The sequence below is a fragment of the Prunus mume genome, linkage group LG3 (assembly GCF_029339155.1).
Source record: "Prunus mume cultivar Tortuosa linkage group LG3, ASM2933915v1, whole genome shotgun sequence".
Classification (NCBI taxonomy): domain Eukaryota; kingdom Viridiplantae; phylum Streptophyta; class Magnoliopsida; order Rosales; family Rosaceae; genus Prunus; species Prunus mume.
The window spans coordinates 4,328,593-4,345,668 of NC_142700.1; the positions used below are offsets into that span (position 1 = coordinate 4,328,593).

Genomic DNA, 17,076 nt, shown 5'->3' on the forward strand with positions numbered 1-17,076 from the left:
TCACAAATAGTCATTCTGTCAAAAACTCTGTTGGTTTGTTGATATGGCATATATATAGAGCTCACATATCCAATAATATAGTGCCATATGGATTTAAAATACAATATATATTTGTTAAAAATAATTTAAATTTTAAAATACAACTTTTCTTTTGGTCTTTTCATTTTTTTTTATTTTTATGAATTTTAAATTTTAAATGATTAAATATACATATATATTCTATTTTAAATACGCGTAGCACTGTATTATTAGATACGTGGACTCCACATATATGCCACATCAGCAAACTAATAGAGATTTTGATGGAACCTGACGACATGGGCTATTTGTGAGCATACATATTAACATTGAAAACCACGAATGACAAAAAAAAAAAAGAAAAAAAAGACTCAATTTGATAGTTTTGTGAACCTCGAGACATTTTGTGTTATAAAACCTTTTAGAATAATCAACGGGTCCACATTGTCAAATTTCACTTACCCAAAAAAGATTCGAAACTTTTCATGGGCCCCGAAAAAAAAAACCTTGTAGAATAATCAAAGGGTCCACATTGTCAAATTTCATGTACCAAAAATAGATTCGAAACTTTTCATGGGCCCCAAAAAAAAAAAATCCTAAAAAAGGAATAACAACAAAAACACACCCATCAAAAGTCATTGGCTCATAAGGCTCAGAGGGACCCTTCATTAACAATAGAGACCGAGACTGAGATTGAGCCAAGAAAGAATAAGGATAATACAGATATCAGGGAATTGATATATTACATTGGGGATTGATATGGCAAGATTTCATTATGTTTCAAAAGCCACCATGGACCTTGTCATTTTGGTAGCCATGTTGGTCCTCTGCTTCCGCATATCCACAGTCATAGTTGAAGCACAATCTCTTCTTCTTCTTCTGAATGTTTTTTCAAGTTGGTATTGCTGATACTCAAAATCTATGCACTAAAGCCTCATTTTTTGTTTTTGTTTGAAAAAAAATGAAGCCTGGGGTATTTTTTTGAGTTGTGTTCACTGGCGGATCTATGCACAGGGCAGGATGGGAACCTGCCCATCCCAAATTTTTTTTAAATTTTTAAAACCTACATATGTTATAAGGGCAGCCCAAAATTTAAAAAATAAAAGCTAACCCAATACACATGTTGCCCATCCAAGAGGAAGTGGTCTCATATCATCTCTCTCTTCTTTTTGGCTACATCACATCAGCTTGTTTATCTCATCTATTCTATGGCAATCTGACGGCAACAACATATTCTTTCCCCTTTTATTTGTTGCATCTTCTTGTTATCTTGGCTGGGCAGTGGACAACTTGGCAGTATATTTTCCTCTACTTTCTACAACAAAAAGTATTTTCTAATTATCTAATTTTTCTATATCTTTAATTATAGTTTTAATTTAAAATTGAGTATTCTAGGATTTATGTAGGGATTGATTTAAAATTTTGTGATTTTGTTGAAATTACTTGTGGTTTTTGTTTTTGTTGTTAAGTTTTTATTTATGTATAGATGTATTTGAGGGTAAAACTCATTATGACCCTAAGACTAGATGTATTTTTTTCTGCTTATTAATGAAATTCACTCGTACCGTCAAATTTAATATGTAAGTTCCTTGATTGGCTTTCCCATCCTGGATCCGCCACTGGTTGTGTTGAACATCAGAGAACAGATGCTCAACGCAAAAATTGGTCTTTTTGATTGAGAGTTGGTAGAAGATTTTAGCCTTTCTAGTGTTACAGTGTTAGAGCACTCCCAGTTCAATGTTTGTCAGCATAAACAAAAATTAGAACCCATATAATTTTACATGTTGGTTAGATTAGATATAAACTTACAAAAAAGATTTAAAAAAAGAAAGAACTTGTTTTCATCCTAAATTTATATTGATCTAAAAGCATAAAGGGTACAACTTTATAATCGAAAACGAAATGAAAGAAGCTAAAGAGTTGGACCTGAATTTTCTTTCATAATTACAAGTGGAAATGGATATGAAATTCAATGATTGAGAGAGATACAGAGCATGATCTGTATCTTCTAGAGAGGTTCACTAGGTTAGAATTAGGGGTGGGCTCGATTTGGTTTGGTTCGGTATTGGGCTCAACTCGAACACCGAACCGTAGGCTTCGATTTGGCCATTTTGAAAACCGAAACCAAACCATAATTAATGAAAACCGACCATTTTGGTTAACCGGACTTGGTGGTTTGGTTTGGTTCGGTTTCGATTTTTTGGCTTTCAGAGAGAGAGAGAGAGAGAGAGAGAGAGAGAGAAATAAAAGCGATGGATAGGAGAAGAAGAAAAAAAAGAAGGGAGAGTTGGAGAAGAAGAAGAAGAGAAAAAGAAAAGAGAGAGGAGGAGAAGAAGAAGAATGAAAAAAGAAGAAGATGGAGACGGGGAGAGGGAGTGAAGATAGGACGTAAGAAGAAAGAGATAAAAAAAATAGAGAGAGAGAGAGAGGGACTGTTGAAGACAAGACAAACGGAGAGATTGAGAGATAAGAAAAAGAAAAGATTGAAACTATGTATTATATATATATGTATATATTTCTTATAATAATATTATATATAATATTTTTTTTTAATATCTTCAGTCTGGTTTGGTTAAACCGTGGTTTTGAATATTGCAAACCGTACACCAAAGCATATGTTTCGGTTTGCTTTGAGTTCAAACCGATGACCAAACAAAGATTGAAAAAAAACCAAACCAACCCAAACCATCAGTTTGGTTTGGGCGGTTTGACTGCAGTTTGAATGCCCAGTCCTAGTTAGAATGGTGGGTGGCAGAAGGCCCAAGCCCCGTCACTCTACTTTTCTTTAAAAACGAAAAATAAACCTGGTCACTTTTTTGGCACCAGCCCAAGTTGGCCCAGTATCAGGCCTATGCACTCATAATATTTTTGATCAATCAGGCATACGCACTCATAATTGAAGGCCTATATCCAATATTTCCTCATCTTTATTATAAATAAAAAAATTCAATATATGAGGTGGGAAATTCGAACTTCTAACCATGTCAGAAATTTAAATCAATATGACCTCCTAGTTGGTATTACCATATGTCACAAATTGTTTGGATATCATCTTTGATAATCCTGGGTTAATTAAACAAACAGGATCTAATCAATGCTATTTGAGTTGATTATGGTGGAAAATATTCAATTATATGATCATGGGTTTGATTTGCTTGCGCAGAGGAAGCACTAAAAGAAATAGCAAACCAACTGGGGAAAACGGACTGGAACTTCAACATAAACCCATGCTTCAATTACACAAACTGGGATACCCTAAACTCTACTGCCAACCCTATCTACAACAAGACCCTCGAATGCAACTGCTCCTATCCCAACGGGTTTTGCCACGTTGTCAGCATGTACGTCAACTCAAAGCTTACTTATTTATATGTTTTCTGTTGGTTTATCTATGAAATTAATTTTCCTTTTCTTGTTCACTATAAACCTTAATCTAATTTGGCACAGTTGTGGATTACGCCAATGGCCAAGGTAGTGAGCCCATCCTCTTGCACTTAAGTTCGAATCCCCCTTTCACGTACATTAGAGTAATTTAGGAGTGGGACATTGTGTTTGCAGAATAGTCCACTCAACTATAGCATGCAAGAGATTTGATTTGATTTTTCTTTTTGTTCTTTGGGTGAATTACATTTGAGTTGTGTTGTGCATGCCTATCATTAAATCAGTGTATGTGCAATTGTGCATGTGGGTTTTGAAGTCTATGAGCGCTGAACATTTTTGTTATACAGTTTTCTTAGAGGGCAAGATTTTGGTGGTGTACTTCCACCATCTATTGCAAAGTTGCCCTACATAACACAAGTGTAAGGGAAATCTTTCTCAGTTAATAATCTGCAAAGCTTAATAATAGTATAATTTTATTTTAATTTTATCTTTTTTACAGTGATTTCTCCTTGAACTACCTCAGTGGTACTATACCGCCTGAATGGGCTTCTACAAAGTTGGAACTTCTGTAAAATGACTTCTGACCTTCAAGTTCAAGGTTAGCCAATTCTAATTGCTTTTATTAATTTTACTAAGAAAATGAGGAAACTGCATGCAGGTCCGTGAGTGCGAACAACTTGTCAGGACAAATCCCTCGCTACTTGGGGAACATTACCACTCTAATCAATCTGTATGCTCTGCCTCTATCTCTCTTGACCACTCTTTTTTATTTGTCAAATCAACTTTAAGTTTCATTTCGGTTTGCCTGCTGTGACGAAGAATTTAATTCCAGGAACTTGGAGATGAACCTGTTTTCTGGAACTGTTCCTCCTGAGCTTGGGAATTTGGTTAACTTGGAGATTTTGTAAGATCCCTTTTTCTTTTGCATCCACAGTTTCTTTTTAATATTAATGGTAAAACAAGTTGCAGTGGATAAGTTATTAAGACTGGCCTTGGTATCTGCAGCAATCTCAATGCAAACAATCTCACAGGAGAATTGCCAGTGACTTTCACTAATCTGACTAAATTAAGACAATTGTAAGTGTTTGTACTCTTAACATTGTTAAACATGTTTGGAAATCTTCAGCTTTATGTTTTTCAATCTTTCCCTTCATGCAGTAGGATTAGCAGTAACAACTTCACGGGAAGAATACCTGATTATTTGGAAAATTTTAAACAAGTTGAGATGTTGTAAGTGTCTTCTCCAATAACATATTCTAACAACCCTTCTTGTGTAATCTTGATTGATTTTGAATTTTGTTGTTGACAGAGAGATCCGAGCTAGTGGTCTCAGTGGGCCCATTCCGTCTACCATTTCTGTCTTGAGTAATTTAAAAGCACTGTGAGTTCTGCATTGCATTAACACTAAAGAACCTTAATCCTGATTTGAAAATTTTATGATAACTTTATACCACAGTGACTTGTTTTTCTTACAATGATTCATGGTGAAATTCAATGCAGAGAGTTCGGTAACTTAAATGGAGGGGGTTCAAAATTTCCACCCTTGCGTAATATAATGGGCATGCAATACTTGTACGTCTTGAAACTGTTCTACATTTTCATATTGTAATGTAAGACTCTTAGCTGAGTTAGGCTAATATTACGAAGTTATGTTGCAGAGTGCTGAGGAGCTGCAATTTATATGGACCTATCCCTGCTTATATATCAGAAATGGAAAATTTGAATAGATTGTAACACTGTTATTCATTGTTTTTCATCTTGTTCAAGTGCACAGCGCAAGTTGATTAATGATAGTTTTTTTCGTTCATTTAAGCTTCCAAGTAATGGATCTTTGGGATCTTATGAGTTATGATAATCTTTTTAGTTGATTTCTTGCAGAGATCTCAGCTTCAACAAATTGGAAGGAAATATTAATAGTCCTGACTATGAACATTTGCAACGCGTGCAGTACTTGTAAGAAATGTGAATTTCATGAAGGTCACCAGCAGACATCATAATGCATAGCGGGGCGGCCTCCCCTGCCTATATGATATTTACATATATTAAATTACAACGCTATATTATATGTACATATATTTTACATAATGTCATTATGCATTTGATAGGTATCTAACAGGCAACTGGCTTGCCGGTTCTGTTCCAGACTGGATGAAGAGCAGAGATCGTCACTAGTATGTTTTCCATCCTATACAGAATTTCTTGAGTTCTATTTTCTTATTGAAGCCTGCGGAAATATATACTTTTAAGTTAGCGTAACGTTTACGCAGAGAATATAGTTAGAGGTCCAAAATGCAATTTTTATTGATACTCCAAAATGCAATTTTTATTGATACAATCTATCTTAACTGTTTAAAATTTTAAATGATCAACTTTTAGGATTTTCTGTTGTGGAATTGATCCTTTAACCATATTTACAATTTTTATTGATACTCCAAAATGCAATTTTTATTGATACTGCAAAATACAATTTTATTGTATTGTATGCAGCCCGACAGATATTTCTTACAATAATTTTTCTGAGAGCTCTGAGCCAACTACTTGCCTAGAAAACCTGTAAGAACATATTTCTAGTTAGTGATTATTTTGCATACTTTGGTGTCCTCATTCACCTATAATAATGCATTTTTCTTTGAAATATTTATCAGAAACCTGTTTGAAAGCTTTTCTGCACAAAGAAACTCGTAAGCGTCTAAACTTTTAATCTTCATTGGTGAAGCCATTTTTGTCCTCTATATATTCTGGACTTTAAATTTGCATCAGCTGATTGTGTACCACACTAATGTAGATCATTTGGAGTGTGCTTGAGGAACTTTCCATGTCCAGAAGGTAACAATACAATACAACTTGGCTTTGCTTTTTTAATTATTTAATATTTTAAAGTTCTGGTAAAATAATTAGTCCATAATTTAAGTTTGCATGTGACAATGACAGAAACTATTTGTTTACAATCAATACAATACTTTCTAATTTGAATTTTAAGTAGTCAACTATTTGACTTAATCTGATTAGAATTTTTATGATGTCATTTCTCTGTTGCTTGCTATTGAATAGATCAGTACTCGTTGCATATAAATTGTGGTGGAGAACGAACTACCATTGAAGGAGTCACCTTTGAAGATGATCAAGACCCAGGAGGTGCAGCAAAATTCGTTCCTCAGAGACCTATCTGGGGAACCAGTAGCACTGGAACTTTCTGGGGCTCTGAACCCTCTGCTATTGCAAATAATGTATCTATACTTAGAATGAAAAACTCTGAGTTGTACACAAGTGCACGCCTCCCTTCTATTTCTCTCACGTATTATGCACGCTGCTTTCGAAACGGCAATTACACCGTGAAACTTCACTTTTCGGAGATAACGATCAGAGGCAATAGATCTTTTCGTAGTGTTGGAAGACGGATATTTGATATTTATATTCAGGTAGTCAAGCATACTGTTTGTACACTATATGCAACAAAATATGATTTCTGATTGATAAGTTTGTTACAGGAGAAACTGGTGTGGAAGGATTTTGAAATTAAAAAGGAAGCACACGGCGTTGATAAAGAACTCATTAAGGAAAGTAAAGCAGTGGAGGTTAAGAATAAAACTTTAGAGATCCGATTTCATTGGTCAGGGAAAGGGATGTATCGTCCTCTTATATCTGCTATCTCTATAGAGCCTGGTATATTCTGAGTTGGAAACATTAACTCTCTCTCATGGACACAATCTTAGATTTGCTTAAAGAATTTATTATATCCTACTTGTTTGTATTCTTTCCATACAGGAAATGTTAATTGCAATAGATGGGAAAATATATAGTACATCAAATACAGTTTGTTTACCTTAAATAACAAGAAACTGAGCAATTTATCTCTTTCTATGAATTGATATACTGGACTTATGACGGCATCTCATAGAACTGAAACTTGTATTCTCTGTTGCTGATCTTTTCTTTTCACTTTTTTATTTGCTAGAGTTCAAGCCTCCTCATGGTAGCAAAAGCAAGGTACCTATTGTAGTGGGAGCTTCAGTTGGAGCTTCGGTCTTGTTCCTCATTTTCTTGATTTACAGCGTTCTTTGGTGGAAAGGCTGTCTGGATAGCAAGATATCTAGGGAAAAAGGTGCCACTAAGTTACTGTGAAAATTTCAAGTAGTACTTTGGTCTCAGTCTTTCTAATGCCATTTAGCTAGAAAACACATACCCAGATACTAAGTTCAACGACATTACCAATATATTCTAACCTTGTTTTGTGGATAGCTCTGAGAGGACTGGATCTGCAAACTGGTTTTTTCACCTACAAGCAAATTAAAGCCGCCACTAAAAACTTTGATCCTCTAAACAAAATCGGGGAAGGCGGTTTTGGATCTGTTTACAAGGTGCCATATAAATAGTTCCTTACTTATAGGCCTTACTTATCATGCTTGAAAACTACTAAACTGTATTTATTTCAGGGTATATTATTGGATGGTACTATAATTGCAGTTAAGCAACTATCATCCAAATCAAAGCAAGGAAATCGAGAATTTGTGAATGAAATAGGCATGATTTCTGGTTTACAACATCCAAATCTTGTTAGATTGTATGGATGCTGTATTGAATCAAACGAGTTACTGTTGGTATATGAATACATGGAAAACAACAGCCTTGCACGTGCTTTGTTCGGTAAGCTTATCAAGTCCAGTGGCAAAAAACTGAAATGGTGTATTAAGAAAAACAAAAATGAGATCATTGATTGGGAATCCATGTTTGTTGCAGTTCCGGAGGAAAGTCCTTTAAAATTGGACTGGCCTGCAAGGCAGAATATATGCATAGGCATAGCAAGAGGTCTGGCTTTTTTGCATGAGGAATCAGCACTGAAGATTGTACACAGAGACATTAAAACTACAAATATATTACTAGACCGAGACCTTAACTCCAAGATCTCGGACTTCGGGTTGGCCAAGCTTGACGAAGAGGAGAACACCCACATTAGCACTAGAGTTGCTGGAACTATGTAAGCTATACTGTTTTTTTCTCTGAACTGCATTTCAGAGCCTAGTTTTGTTTATGAACTTTTCTTCACCCAGCTAAGGAAAGCAATCGTTTTTTGTGTGCAGAGGATATATGGCGCCAGAATATGCACTATGGGGTTATTTGACCTACAAAGCAGATGTCTACAGCTTTGGTGTTGTTACATTGGAAATTGTTGCTGGAAAGAGCAACATGAAATATCGACCAAATGAGAACTTCGTATGCCTTCTGGATTGGGTAAGATGGATCTTCATTCACATTCCTTCCAACTTGGTCATCCTTCTTTCCTTCTATGAGTTGCTTTTCCATTTTCAAATCTCTTTTCTCTGCTAAATTTCAGGCTCTTGTTTTACAACAAAAAGGGGAATTATTGGAGCTGGTGGATCCAAGGTTGGGGTCCGATGTGAGTGAGGAAGAGGCCATTAGGATGATTAAAGTTGCTCTCTTATGCATCAATGCAGCACCAGCGCTTAGGCCTACCATGTCTGCAGTAGTGAGTATGCTTGAAGGGCAGACGTCTGTTCATGAATTGGTCACGGATCCAAGTACTTACGGTGATGAACTGAGGCTAACAGCCTTGACAAACCAGTTTGATCACAATTCATCACAGAATCCAAGTCAAACTCAGAGTCTTATTGTTCCTTCATCATCAGATGCACCATGGATTGGTTCTTCTGCTACTACTACGTCTTCTGATCTCTATAAAATCAATCCCAGTACTAGTTCTTGCTAATGTAAATGCTAGGACTCAAGATTTCACGTTGGAAAAATAGCATATCCTAGAGTGGTTTATGAGCTCTTAAACATTATTTTCTCACAAGTAGGCTTTTAGAGGCAAGTTCTACCCATGAACTCTTCATAATAAACATTTCTTCGCCCTTAACTACGCAAATGCTCGTGTAATGATAAACTAACTAGTAGTAGTACATATCTTTTCAAATAAAAATATTGGGTTTTTGCAAACACATAAAGATCAAGCTCTATCTCTATGTGACCAAGCTGAGCAAAGTGGGGAAAAAAGGCATGAATTTTTAAGTGATTCAAAAGCCCTTCAAATTTTACGTACGATACAATTGTCAAGATCAATCTGTCAATTCAACTTGGCATGGCATGTATCGGTTTCAGTTCTAAGGAATTAGAGCTGGGAGAGGAAAGTTTGAACACCTCAAACTCGTAGTGAGAGCTTTTGGGCCTACTATGTCTGCAGTGGTGAGTATGCTTGAAGGGAAGACTGCTGTTCATGAACTGATTATGGATCCAAAGCATTTATGGTGATGAAATGAGGTTAAGAGCTCTGAGAAACCAGTTTGATCAGATTGCACAAGAGAGCTCAACTGGAACTCAGAGCCTCATTCGTTCATCGGATGCAACGTGGATTGGTTCTTCTGCTACTTCTACTTCTTCAGATCTCTACAAAATCAATCCTAGTTCTTAGTAAATGTAGACCTTTTGTTGCCCATAACAATGCACAAGCCCTTGTATAAAGATGCATTCACTTCACCTTCCAATACCAAAACTTTAACTACCTCTTACTTCATTTAGGGCCCGTTTGATAACCATTTCAGTTTTCAGTTTTTTATTTTTCAATTTTCAATTTTCAGTTTTCATTTTTCATTTTTCAAAAACTGAAAACTTGTTTGGTAACTAATTTCAATTTTCAAAAAAAGTGAAAAGTGAAAACTAAACACAAGATGTTTGGTAACTTATTCAATTTTCAGTTTTCAGTTTTATGTGAAACTTGGAAATGGAAGTTTTGGGGTCCAATTGTGAATTTGATATCATAGAATGAAAATGCATATTACAAGGAGTTCGTAGTATTTTTCGGTGAATTTTTTGAATTAGGATGATTTTTTTGGTGAATTTTGGAGATGGAGTTTCTCAGGCTTGGATTGGGTCTATAGCCAAACGCAAGAATTGAGCGACCAAGTCCGAGTCGGGAGGTCCCAAATACCAAAGTTTGATAACTTGAGTGTATTTCATGTGTCGTGATGTAAAATTAATGAATGAAATAGGAGCGCAAAAAAAAAAAAAAAATTGAAAACACTTTCAAGTTGTTTTAAAAAATATGGGTGATTTTGAAAACTAGATTTCACTTTTTTGAAATTTGAAAACGAAATATGTTACCAAAAATGTTTTTAATTTTCAGTTTAAAAAAAAAATGAAATGAAAATGAAAACTGCAAAGTGAAAATGAAAATGAAATATAAAAAATGAGGATATTCCAACTCCTAAAAGAGGCCAACTCTTTTTTTTTTTGTTCGAAAGAGAGGCCAACTCTTCTCTAAATGATTTCGCATTCAAATGAAAATCTACTTAAGTAATGATTAAGATTAATGATGACATATCAAAGGAGCAAATATTTCCCACCATTAATTATAATTTGTGCTTGGTATCATAAGCCAAGTTGTTTGACTACTTTAATATCTTATATCGTGACCCAACTGTGAGACCCATCATGTCTATGGGACAAGATTTTTTTATTTTATTATATTATTCTTTTTGTATTGAATACTAGCCCTTTGGAATATTCTCATGCAAGTGCCAACGGTTTTTTTTTTCTTTTTTCTTTATTTTTTGAATTAAAAAAAGATAAGTAGTTCTGTTCCATAAAAATAGGACCTATTATATGATTTTGTTTTTTAATTTTAATTTTTTAATATCAAAAAAAATGTGAATTTACCATATTTATCATCATTTAATTAATAATTTCAATTCTTAATATTTGAATTAACCAATGGAATTTTCAGGTATTTTGAATGTTTAACCATTCTTTGCCTTTTGCTTTATATATATGGATTCACTAGGGACTTTTATTAGAGTCCCATCATTATTTTGCTACTTGGATTCTACAAATTATTCTACAAGGAAATTTTACCATTGAATCGAGAATCGACTATCCCTGAGAACTACTTGCGTTCCGTTTTGTTTTGGAATTTCTTTCACACAATTTATTTATAGTTGAAAACAAAGTCTGAGTGAGTTTTCTTTGACAAACTTTTGTAGGTCGAGAAAATCATCTTAAACTGGATTGGTCAACAAGACATAAGGCCATCTCCAGCTAGGGGACATAGGTCAAATATAGCCCTAAAATAATGCAAAAGCCATCTTCACCATGGGCTAAAAAAATTTAAATTTGGAGGACTACATTTGGCCTTGACCTCAATTAGGCCAAATGTATAGCCTAGCTTTGGCCTACGCCAAATTTTGTGGGCCCAGCACATGTGCTTTCAAGAGGAGAAAGTATCATGCGTAGGTAAGAGCACGAAACATGTCATGCAACTGCAGATTCAACAGCCAATATTAAAGGTGTGTTGACATCATCGATGACGTCAGCTAGCCGTTAGGTTTTTTTATTTTATTTTTAATTACCTTTTAAAATTCATTTTGTTTCTTTATATATATATATATATATATATAATTGGTTTCTGATTGTTGGAGGTTAGAACCATTGATTGAAAAGTTTATTTATTTAAAACCTTTTAAAATGTTTTAAATTCATTTTGTTTAAAAAAAATATTGTCTCTAAATCGTAGTTTAATTAAATTAAACAATACATAGTTGTGGAACATACGAGTGTTGTACCATAGTTTTTCTCAAAATAATAAAATACGAAGAGCCTTAAAATACAGTCATGCATGGCTGGAGATTGAAAAATTTAGCCATGCACTATTCTTTAAAAAAAATTAATATTTTGGAGGGCTAAATTTTTAGTCCTGGACTACATTTAGCCCTATGACTCGAGATGGCGTAATATTTGTATTGGGATAGCAAGAGGACTTGTAACACCCCGACCCCAAATTTATCCCATGTTTAATTAATTTAAGTGGAATTGAGAAATTACCCGTGGGATAGGGGTATTTTAGTCATTTTCTTATCCGGAAGGAATTTGGGAATTCCGGTTGTACCGTTGCGTAGAGCACGGTGAGATGAGTTCGTAGACACGTAGAGGGCTCAAATCGGAGTTGTAACGAGAGAGATATGATCAAATGAAGCTCAGTGGCATAATCGTAAATATTTGGAAAATGGATTTTTGGTTAAAAGACGGAATTGCCCCCGTCTCTCTCTCTCTCTCTCTCTCTCCCGTCGTCTCCTCTCTCTCCTCGGTTTGCGACGGGAACAGCCACATTTTGGCCGTGCTCTCGTCCGCCACCAAAGTCGACGGTACCAAAATGACCGCCGTCCTCTTCCTACCTAGCCGGGTCTTGCCGCCGGGATTTCGCGGAAAATCAAGAAAACCGCCGGTTTCGCCGAAACTTTACCGGCTTCGTTCTCCGTCGTCCGGCCACCGATTCCGGCAAGTGAGGTATGGATTCTCACCTATTTTCCGAGCTCTAGCTGATGGTTGGGTAGGATTTCATAAATTTTGAGGCTAAGTAGCTCGATCTACGGATTGAAATTCGGCCGGTTTTGCGATCGCGATTCCGGCCACTTCCGGTCAGTTTTTGGGGTATGTCCAAGAACAAAAGTGACTCCAAATTAGGTGTATTACCTAGGGTAGGAGTCTTGGCTCACGATTTGGAAGTTTTCCGGCGATGCGATATCGCTTTAGACACCCACGCTGCCGGTGCGTGTGGCGGCGCGTGGGCACTGTAGCTGAGGGGCATTTTTGTCCCATTGTGATCCTCTCGATGTCACGAGCGCGTAGGTGTGCTCGGATCTCATTTTGGATACCGTTAGAGTTCCGAACGGATATCGCATATCGCGTATTTTCCGGGTTCGCTAGGTTTGGACCGTTGGATGGTCCTGAAATTATAATATGTTGATCTAGGTATTACCAGGATCGTGTAGGATTTGACGGATCGTAAAATGGAGTCCCGGATACTCCGAAAATGCCAACCCTAGGGTTAGGGTTTTAGTAACCGTCCGATCGTGCGATTGTGAGCGATCCGACCGTCAGATCTAGACCAAACTTGCAGGACGTGTGTCCTAGACCTTGTAGAACCTATAGGAACTGTCAGATCGGAATTTGGAGGTTGTGGGCCCCGCAGGCCCGTTCGACCTTAGGTTGACCGTGAGACTTCCGAGATAGTCTTACCTTTCTTTGAGGGTTAGAATGACCTTAGTGATAGGTCTTGAGCGTTGTCGAACTAAATGGACATTGTGGGTTTAGGATATAATTGATGATTATAAATGGGGAAATTTATGGAATGCTTTATTTGTTGAGGTTTATATAAGATTAGAAATGATACTTTATATATATTAAATTGTGTGGTTGTATAAAGGTAAATAAAGGGATCGAATGCTAGTTTACAGTGCTATACGCACTACCCCACGTACCCCATATTGTGATCGTGTTGGACCCCATCGTGGCGGGTGCGTCCGGCGTATGAGGAGATGTGATTGTGTGAGGGCTGGTGAGAATGTAGCCGGCCCGTGGTGAGGTCGCACGCGTCTTTGGATTAGCCGGCGTGTTGACGGGCCCCATACGTGGCGGGTGCGTCCCGCGTATGAGGAGATGTGATTATGTGAGGGCTGGTGAGAATGTAGCGAGGCCTAGTGGTGAGGTCGCACACGTCTTTGGATTAGCCGGCGTGTTGGCGGACCCCATCGTGGCGGGTGCATCCCGACGTATGAGGATATGTGATTGTGTGAGGGCTGGTAAGAATGTAGCCGTGCCCGGTGGTGAGGTCGCACGCGCGTCTTTGGATTAGCCGGCGTGTTGGGCCCCATACGAGGCCGGGTGCGTCCCGTCGTATGAGGGGTGATATTGTGATCGTGTTTGGTGTGTTGTGATGGATAAATCTTAGAATTTATGTATTTGTGTGGTGGTAATGGTTTATTGGATATTAGGAGCCAGGATAGATACGAAAGAGTTACGTGTGGCTTGATCCCTCGAAGGGTACGTAGGCACTGAAGTTACTAGGTGCAGCCACAGATTAGACCCCACTTAGGTGGTCTTATTGAGATTGGTTCGGACCTTGTTATTGGTCCTGAAACTTGGTTGAATTGAGATTGATCCAAAGGACTAAGTGAGTGAAGGTGTGTGTAAGTAGATTTTGAATTTGGTATATGCATGTTTGATGCATTAAGTTATTTTAAGAACTTTGTGGGCAGTTTTGCTAGAATCATTTGAAGGCCGGAGGCCATTTATGTAATTGCATGAGATTATATTGTGCATGCTGCCGGTTGGGTTATAAAATGTGTTTTATGCAGGTGGGAATTTTGGGGAAATGTTCAATTTACAAGGGAGATTTTGCGAAATTTGCAGAAAGTCTCGTGCCCTTAATCCTCTATGGTAAACGAGGACGTAGATTTAAGGAGTGAACTCGGCATGGGTGTGATGCCGGGGTCTCCGCAGGTTAAATCTCGGGTTCCGGAAATTGGACGGGTCTGTCAGGACTAGCTTTTCTCCATGAAGAATCTGTACTTAAAACGGTTCACCGAGACATCAAAGCTACTAATGTGCTGCTTGATCGGGACTTGAACCCCAAAATATCCGACTTTGGATTAGCAAAGCTTGATGAAGAGGAGAAGACGCACATGAGCACCCGAGTTCTGGGACCATGTCAGTTTCCACTTTCCATGTCCTTGTTTACACTGACTTCTTGATATACTTGCAACGAAGTCTAGCTAAATTGGTGATCTTTTTTTTTTTGGGTTGAATAACAAGATTTTGGGATCTTGATTTGCAGAGGATACATGGCACCAGGATATGCATTATGAGGTCACGTGACGTACAAAGCAGATATTTACAAATTACAGTTTTGGAGTAGTGGCCTTGGAAAGTATTAGTGGGAAGAACAACAATAATTATATCCCAAGTGATGACTGGATTTGCCTTTTAGATTGGGTACTCTTACCATTCGCTCTAGCTCTTTGATCCATTTTTACATCCATCTTGTCACATCTGGTTGTTCTCGTTGTTACTAATTCAGTGAGAAACTACAATAAACATTTGCAGGCTTGTCATTTGCAACAAACCGGAAACTTGTTGGAGCTAGTTGATAAGAAGTTAGGGTCCGAGGTCGACCAAAAAGAAGCAGAGATCATGGTTAAAGTGGCTCTGATTTGTACAAATGCCTCTGCATCACTTAGAGCATCTCCACCCACAAGGGCAAAGTCTAGGGCAAGGGCAAGCAAGGGCTGTTACTATTTACGTGAATAGTGTCAGCCTTTGCATTTGTGGTTCCACCCACAAGGGCAAAGTCTAGGGCAAGTCTAAGGCAATTACTATTCATTGTACTTTATTTTCTATTTTTTTATAGTTTAAACCATTAATTTTGATAATCTTTTGTAATTAAATTTTCGGATAAGATTTTCACCCTCTAAAATTGGAAATGCAAGAAATATACATATATATATATATATATATAAACATTAAATTGAATAAAACAGATTTTTTTTTTTTTTACCTCATTGCCAAGATTTTGATGTGGAAAGTGAAAAATATTGGAAGGAGATGAGTTTTTATGAAGATTTGGTGTAGAAAGTGAATAAAATGGTTAGGTATTTATAGGGAAAAAATACAGAATTTTTTGGTATTTAAAAAAAAAATTCAGAATTTTTCAGAATTTTTTCAATTTTTTGGCAAAAAAAAAATTTGTTTCTTGTCTTGTCGCGTGGCCATGACGTCAGCCAACTCGGGCTTCAGCCCGGCAAGACTGCCCTTGGGCTTGCTCGGCACGTGGGACCCGCCACCAAAGCTACGGGCCTCGCTGGAGCGAGTCGGGCTGCGTCGGGCAGCCTTTCCCCCGGGCCAGGTGAGGCGCTGGACTTGCTCTTAGGCCTAGCATGTCCGAGGTGGTGAGCATGCTTGAAGGACAAACCTCTGTTCCTGACGTGATCCCAGAACCAAGTACCTATAGAGAAGATTTGAGGTTTAAGGCCATGAGAGACCTCCACCGGCAGAGGCAAGATCATAGTTTAAGTATCAGTGGAACACAGCATTCAACTACAGTCCACACATTCGAGTCTACCTCTACGTCCGGCCTTGAATTCTCTGAAATCAATCCAGACTCAACACCCTCTTGACAGTTGTGGACATTCTGGTTCTATAGTAGCAAGTATGTTGTAGTTTGTAGTCTTCGGAAACGCATATGCAGATTAGCTGTGTCCATTTTTTCTTTTCTGTGCATATTTTGTTCAATTTTCTATTAGCTTCATTCGTTCCATCTTTGTCTCTGCAAACAACAATAATAACAATATCAATATTATTCAATTGAAGATTCAATTTAATTCGTTCACTCGTTTTCCTCACCAAAGACTGAATAATTTCTGCTGTAAATTTCTACAAATTAATAGAAACGTTGAAACTGTAACTACAATATTTTGAAATTTTATTTCAGCCGCCGACAATATATTACATAAAGTAATAGACCAAGCTTCTTTCTTTTTTTCACTAATCTCCAACCGATGTGTTAAAAGTGCCACATAAACAATTAACAGCTAGAAATAACATCTCACATCACTCCAACCGATGTGTCAAAGCTGATGTAAAATGAAGGCTGGAGGTTGAGATGTTATTTTTGACATCCCAAAAGCAAGATGTCAAATGAATATTTTATTATTTTTAAAAGATAATTGGCTGTTACTTTCATTTATTTTTTTCTTTTTTTTCTTTTTTTTCTTTTTTTCTTCTTTATCTTAAATGATTTGACTGTTACAATAATTATTTATTTGACATATCGGGTGGAGTGTAAAACTGTGTAAATGTCAAATTGCCACATCAACCATCAAATTTAAATTT

General features: G+C 37.0%; 1 protein-coding gene across 1 annotated transcript; it reads left to right on the forward strand.

Moving 5' to 3' along the window:
• Positions 1 to 240: 240 nt before the first annotated feature.
• LOC103324924 (putative leucine-rich repeat receptor-like serine/threonine-protein kinase At3g14840) lies at positions 241 to 9,893 on the forward strand. The gene is made up of 26 exons (XM_089048010.1): positions 241 to 903; positions 1,157 to 1,162; positions 3,184 to 3,359; positions 3,747 to 3,818; positions 3,899 to 3,967; positions 4,058 to 4,129; positions 4,232 to 4,303; positions 4,405 to 4,476; positions 4,558 to 4,629; positions 4,709 to 4,780; positions 4,900 to 4,971; positions 5,058 to 5,129; positions 5,278 to 5,352; positions 5,505 to 5,570; positions 5,887 to 5,952; positions 6,045 to 6,080; positions 6,185 to 6,225; positions 6,451 to 6,818; positions 6,888 to 7,062; positions 7,355 to 7,501; positions 7,639 to 7,757; positions 7,833 to 8,043; positions 8,137 to 8,374; positions 8,478 to 8,628; positions 8,732 to 8,958; positions 9,676 to 9,893. Exons 1-26 carry the CDS (start codon positions 778 to 780, stop codon positions 9,824 to 9,826), a joined length of 3,024 nt encoding a protein of 1,007 aa, XP_088904136.1. The 5' UTR covers positions 241 to 777; the 3' UTR covers positions 9,827 to 9,893.
• The last annotated feature ends 7,183 nt before the right edge of the window (positions 9,894 to 17,076 follow it).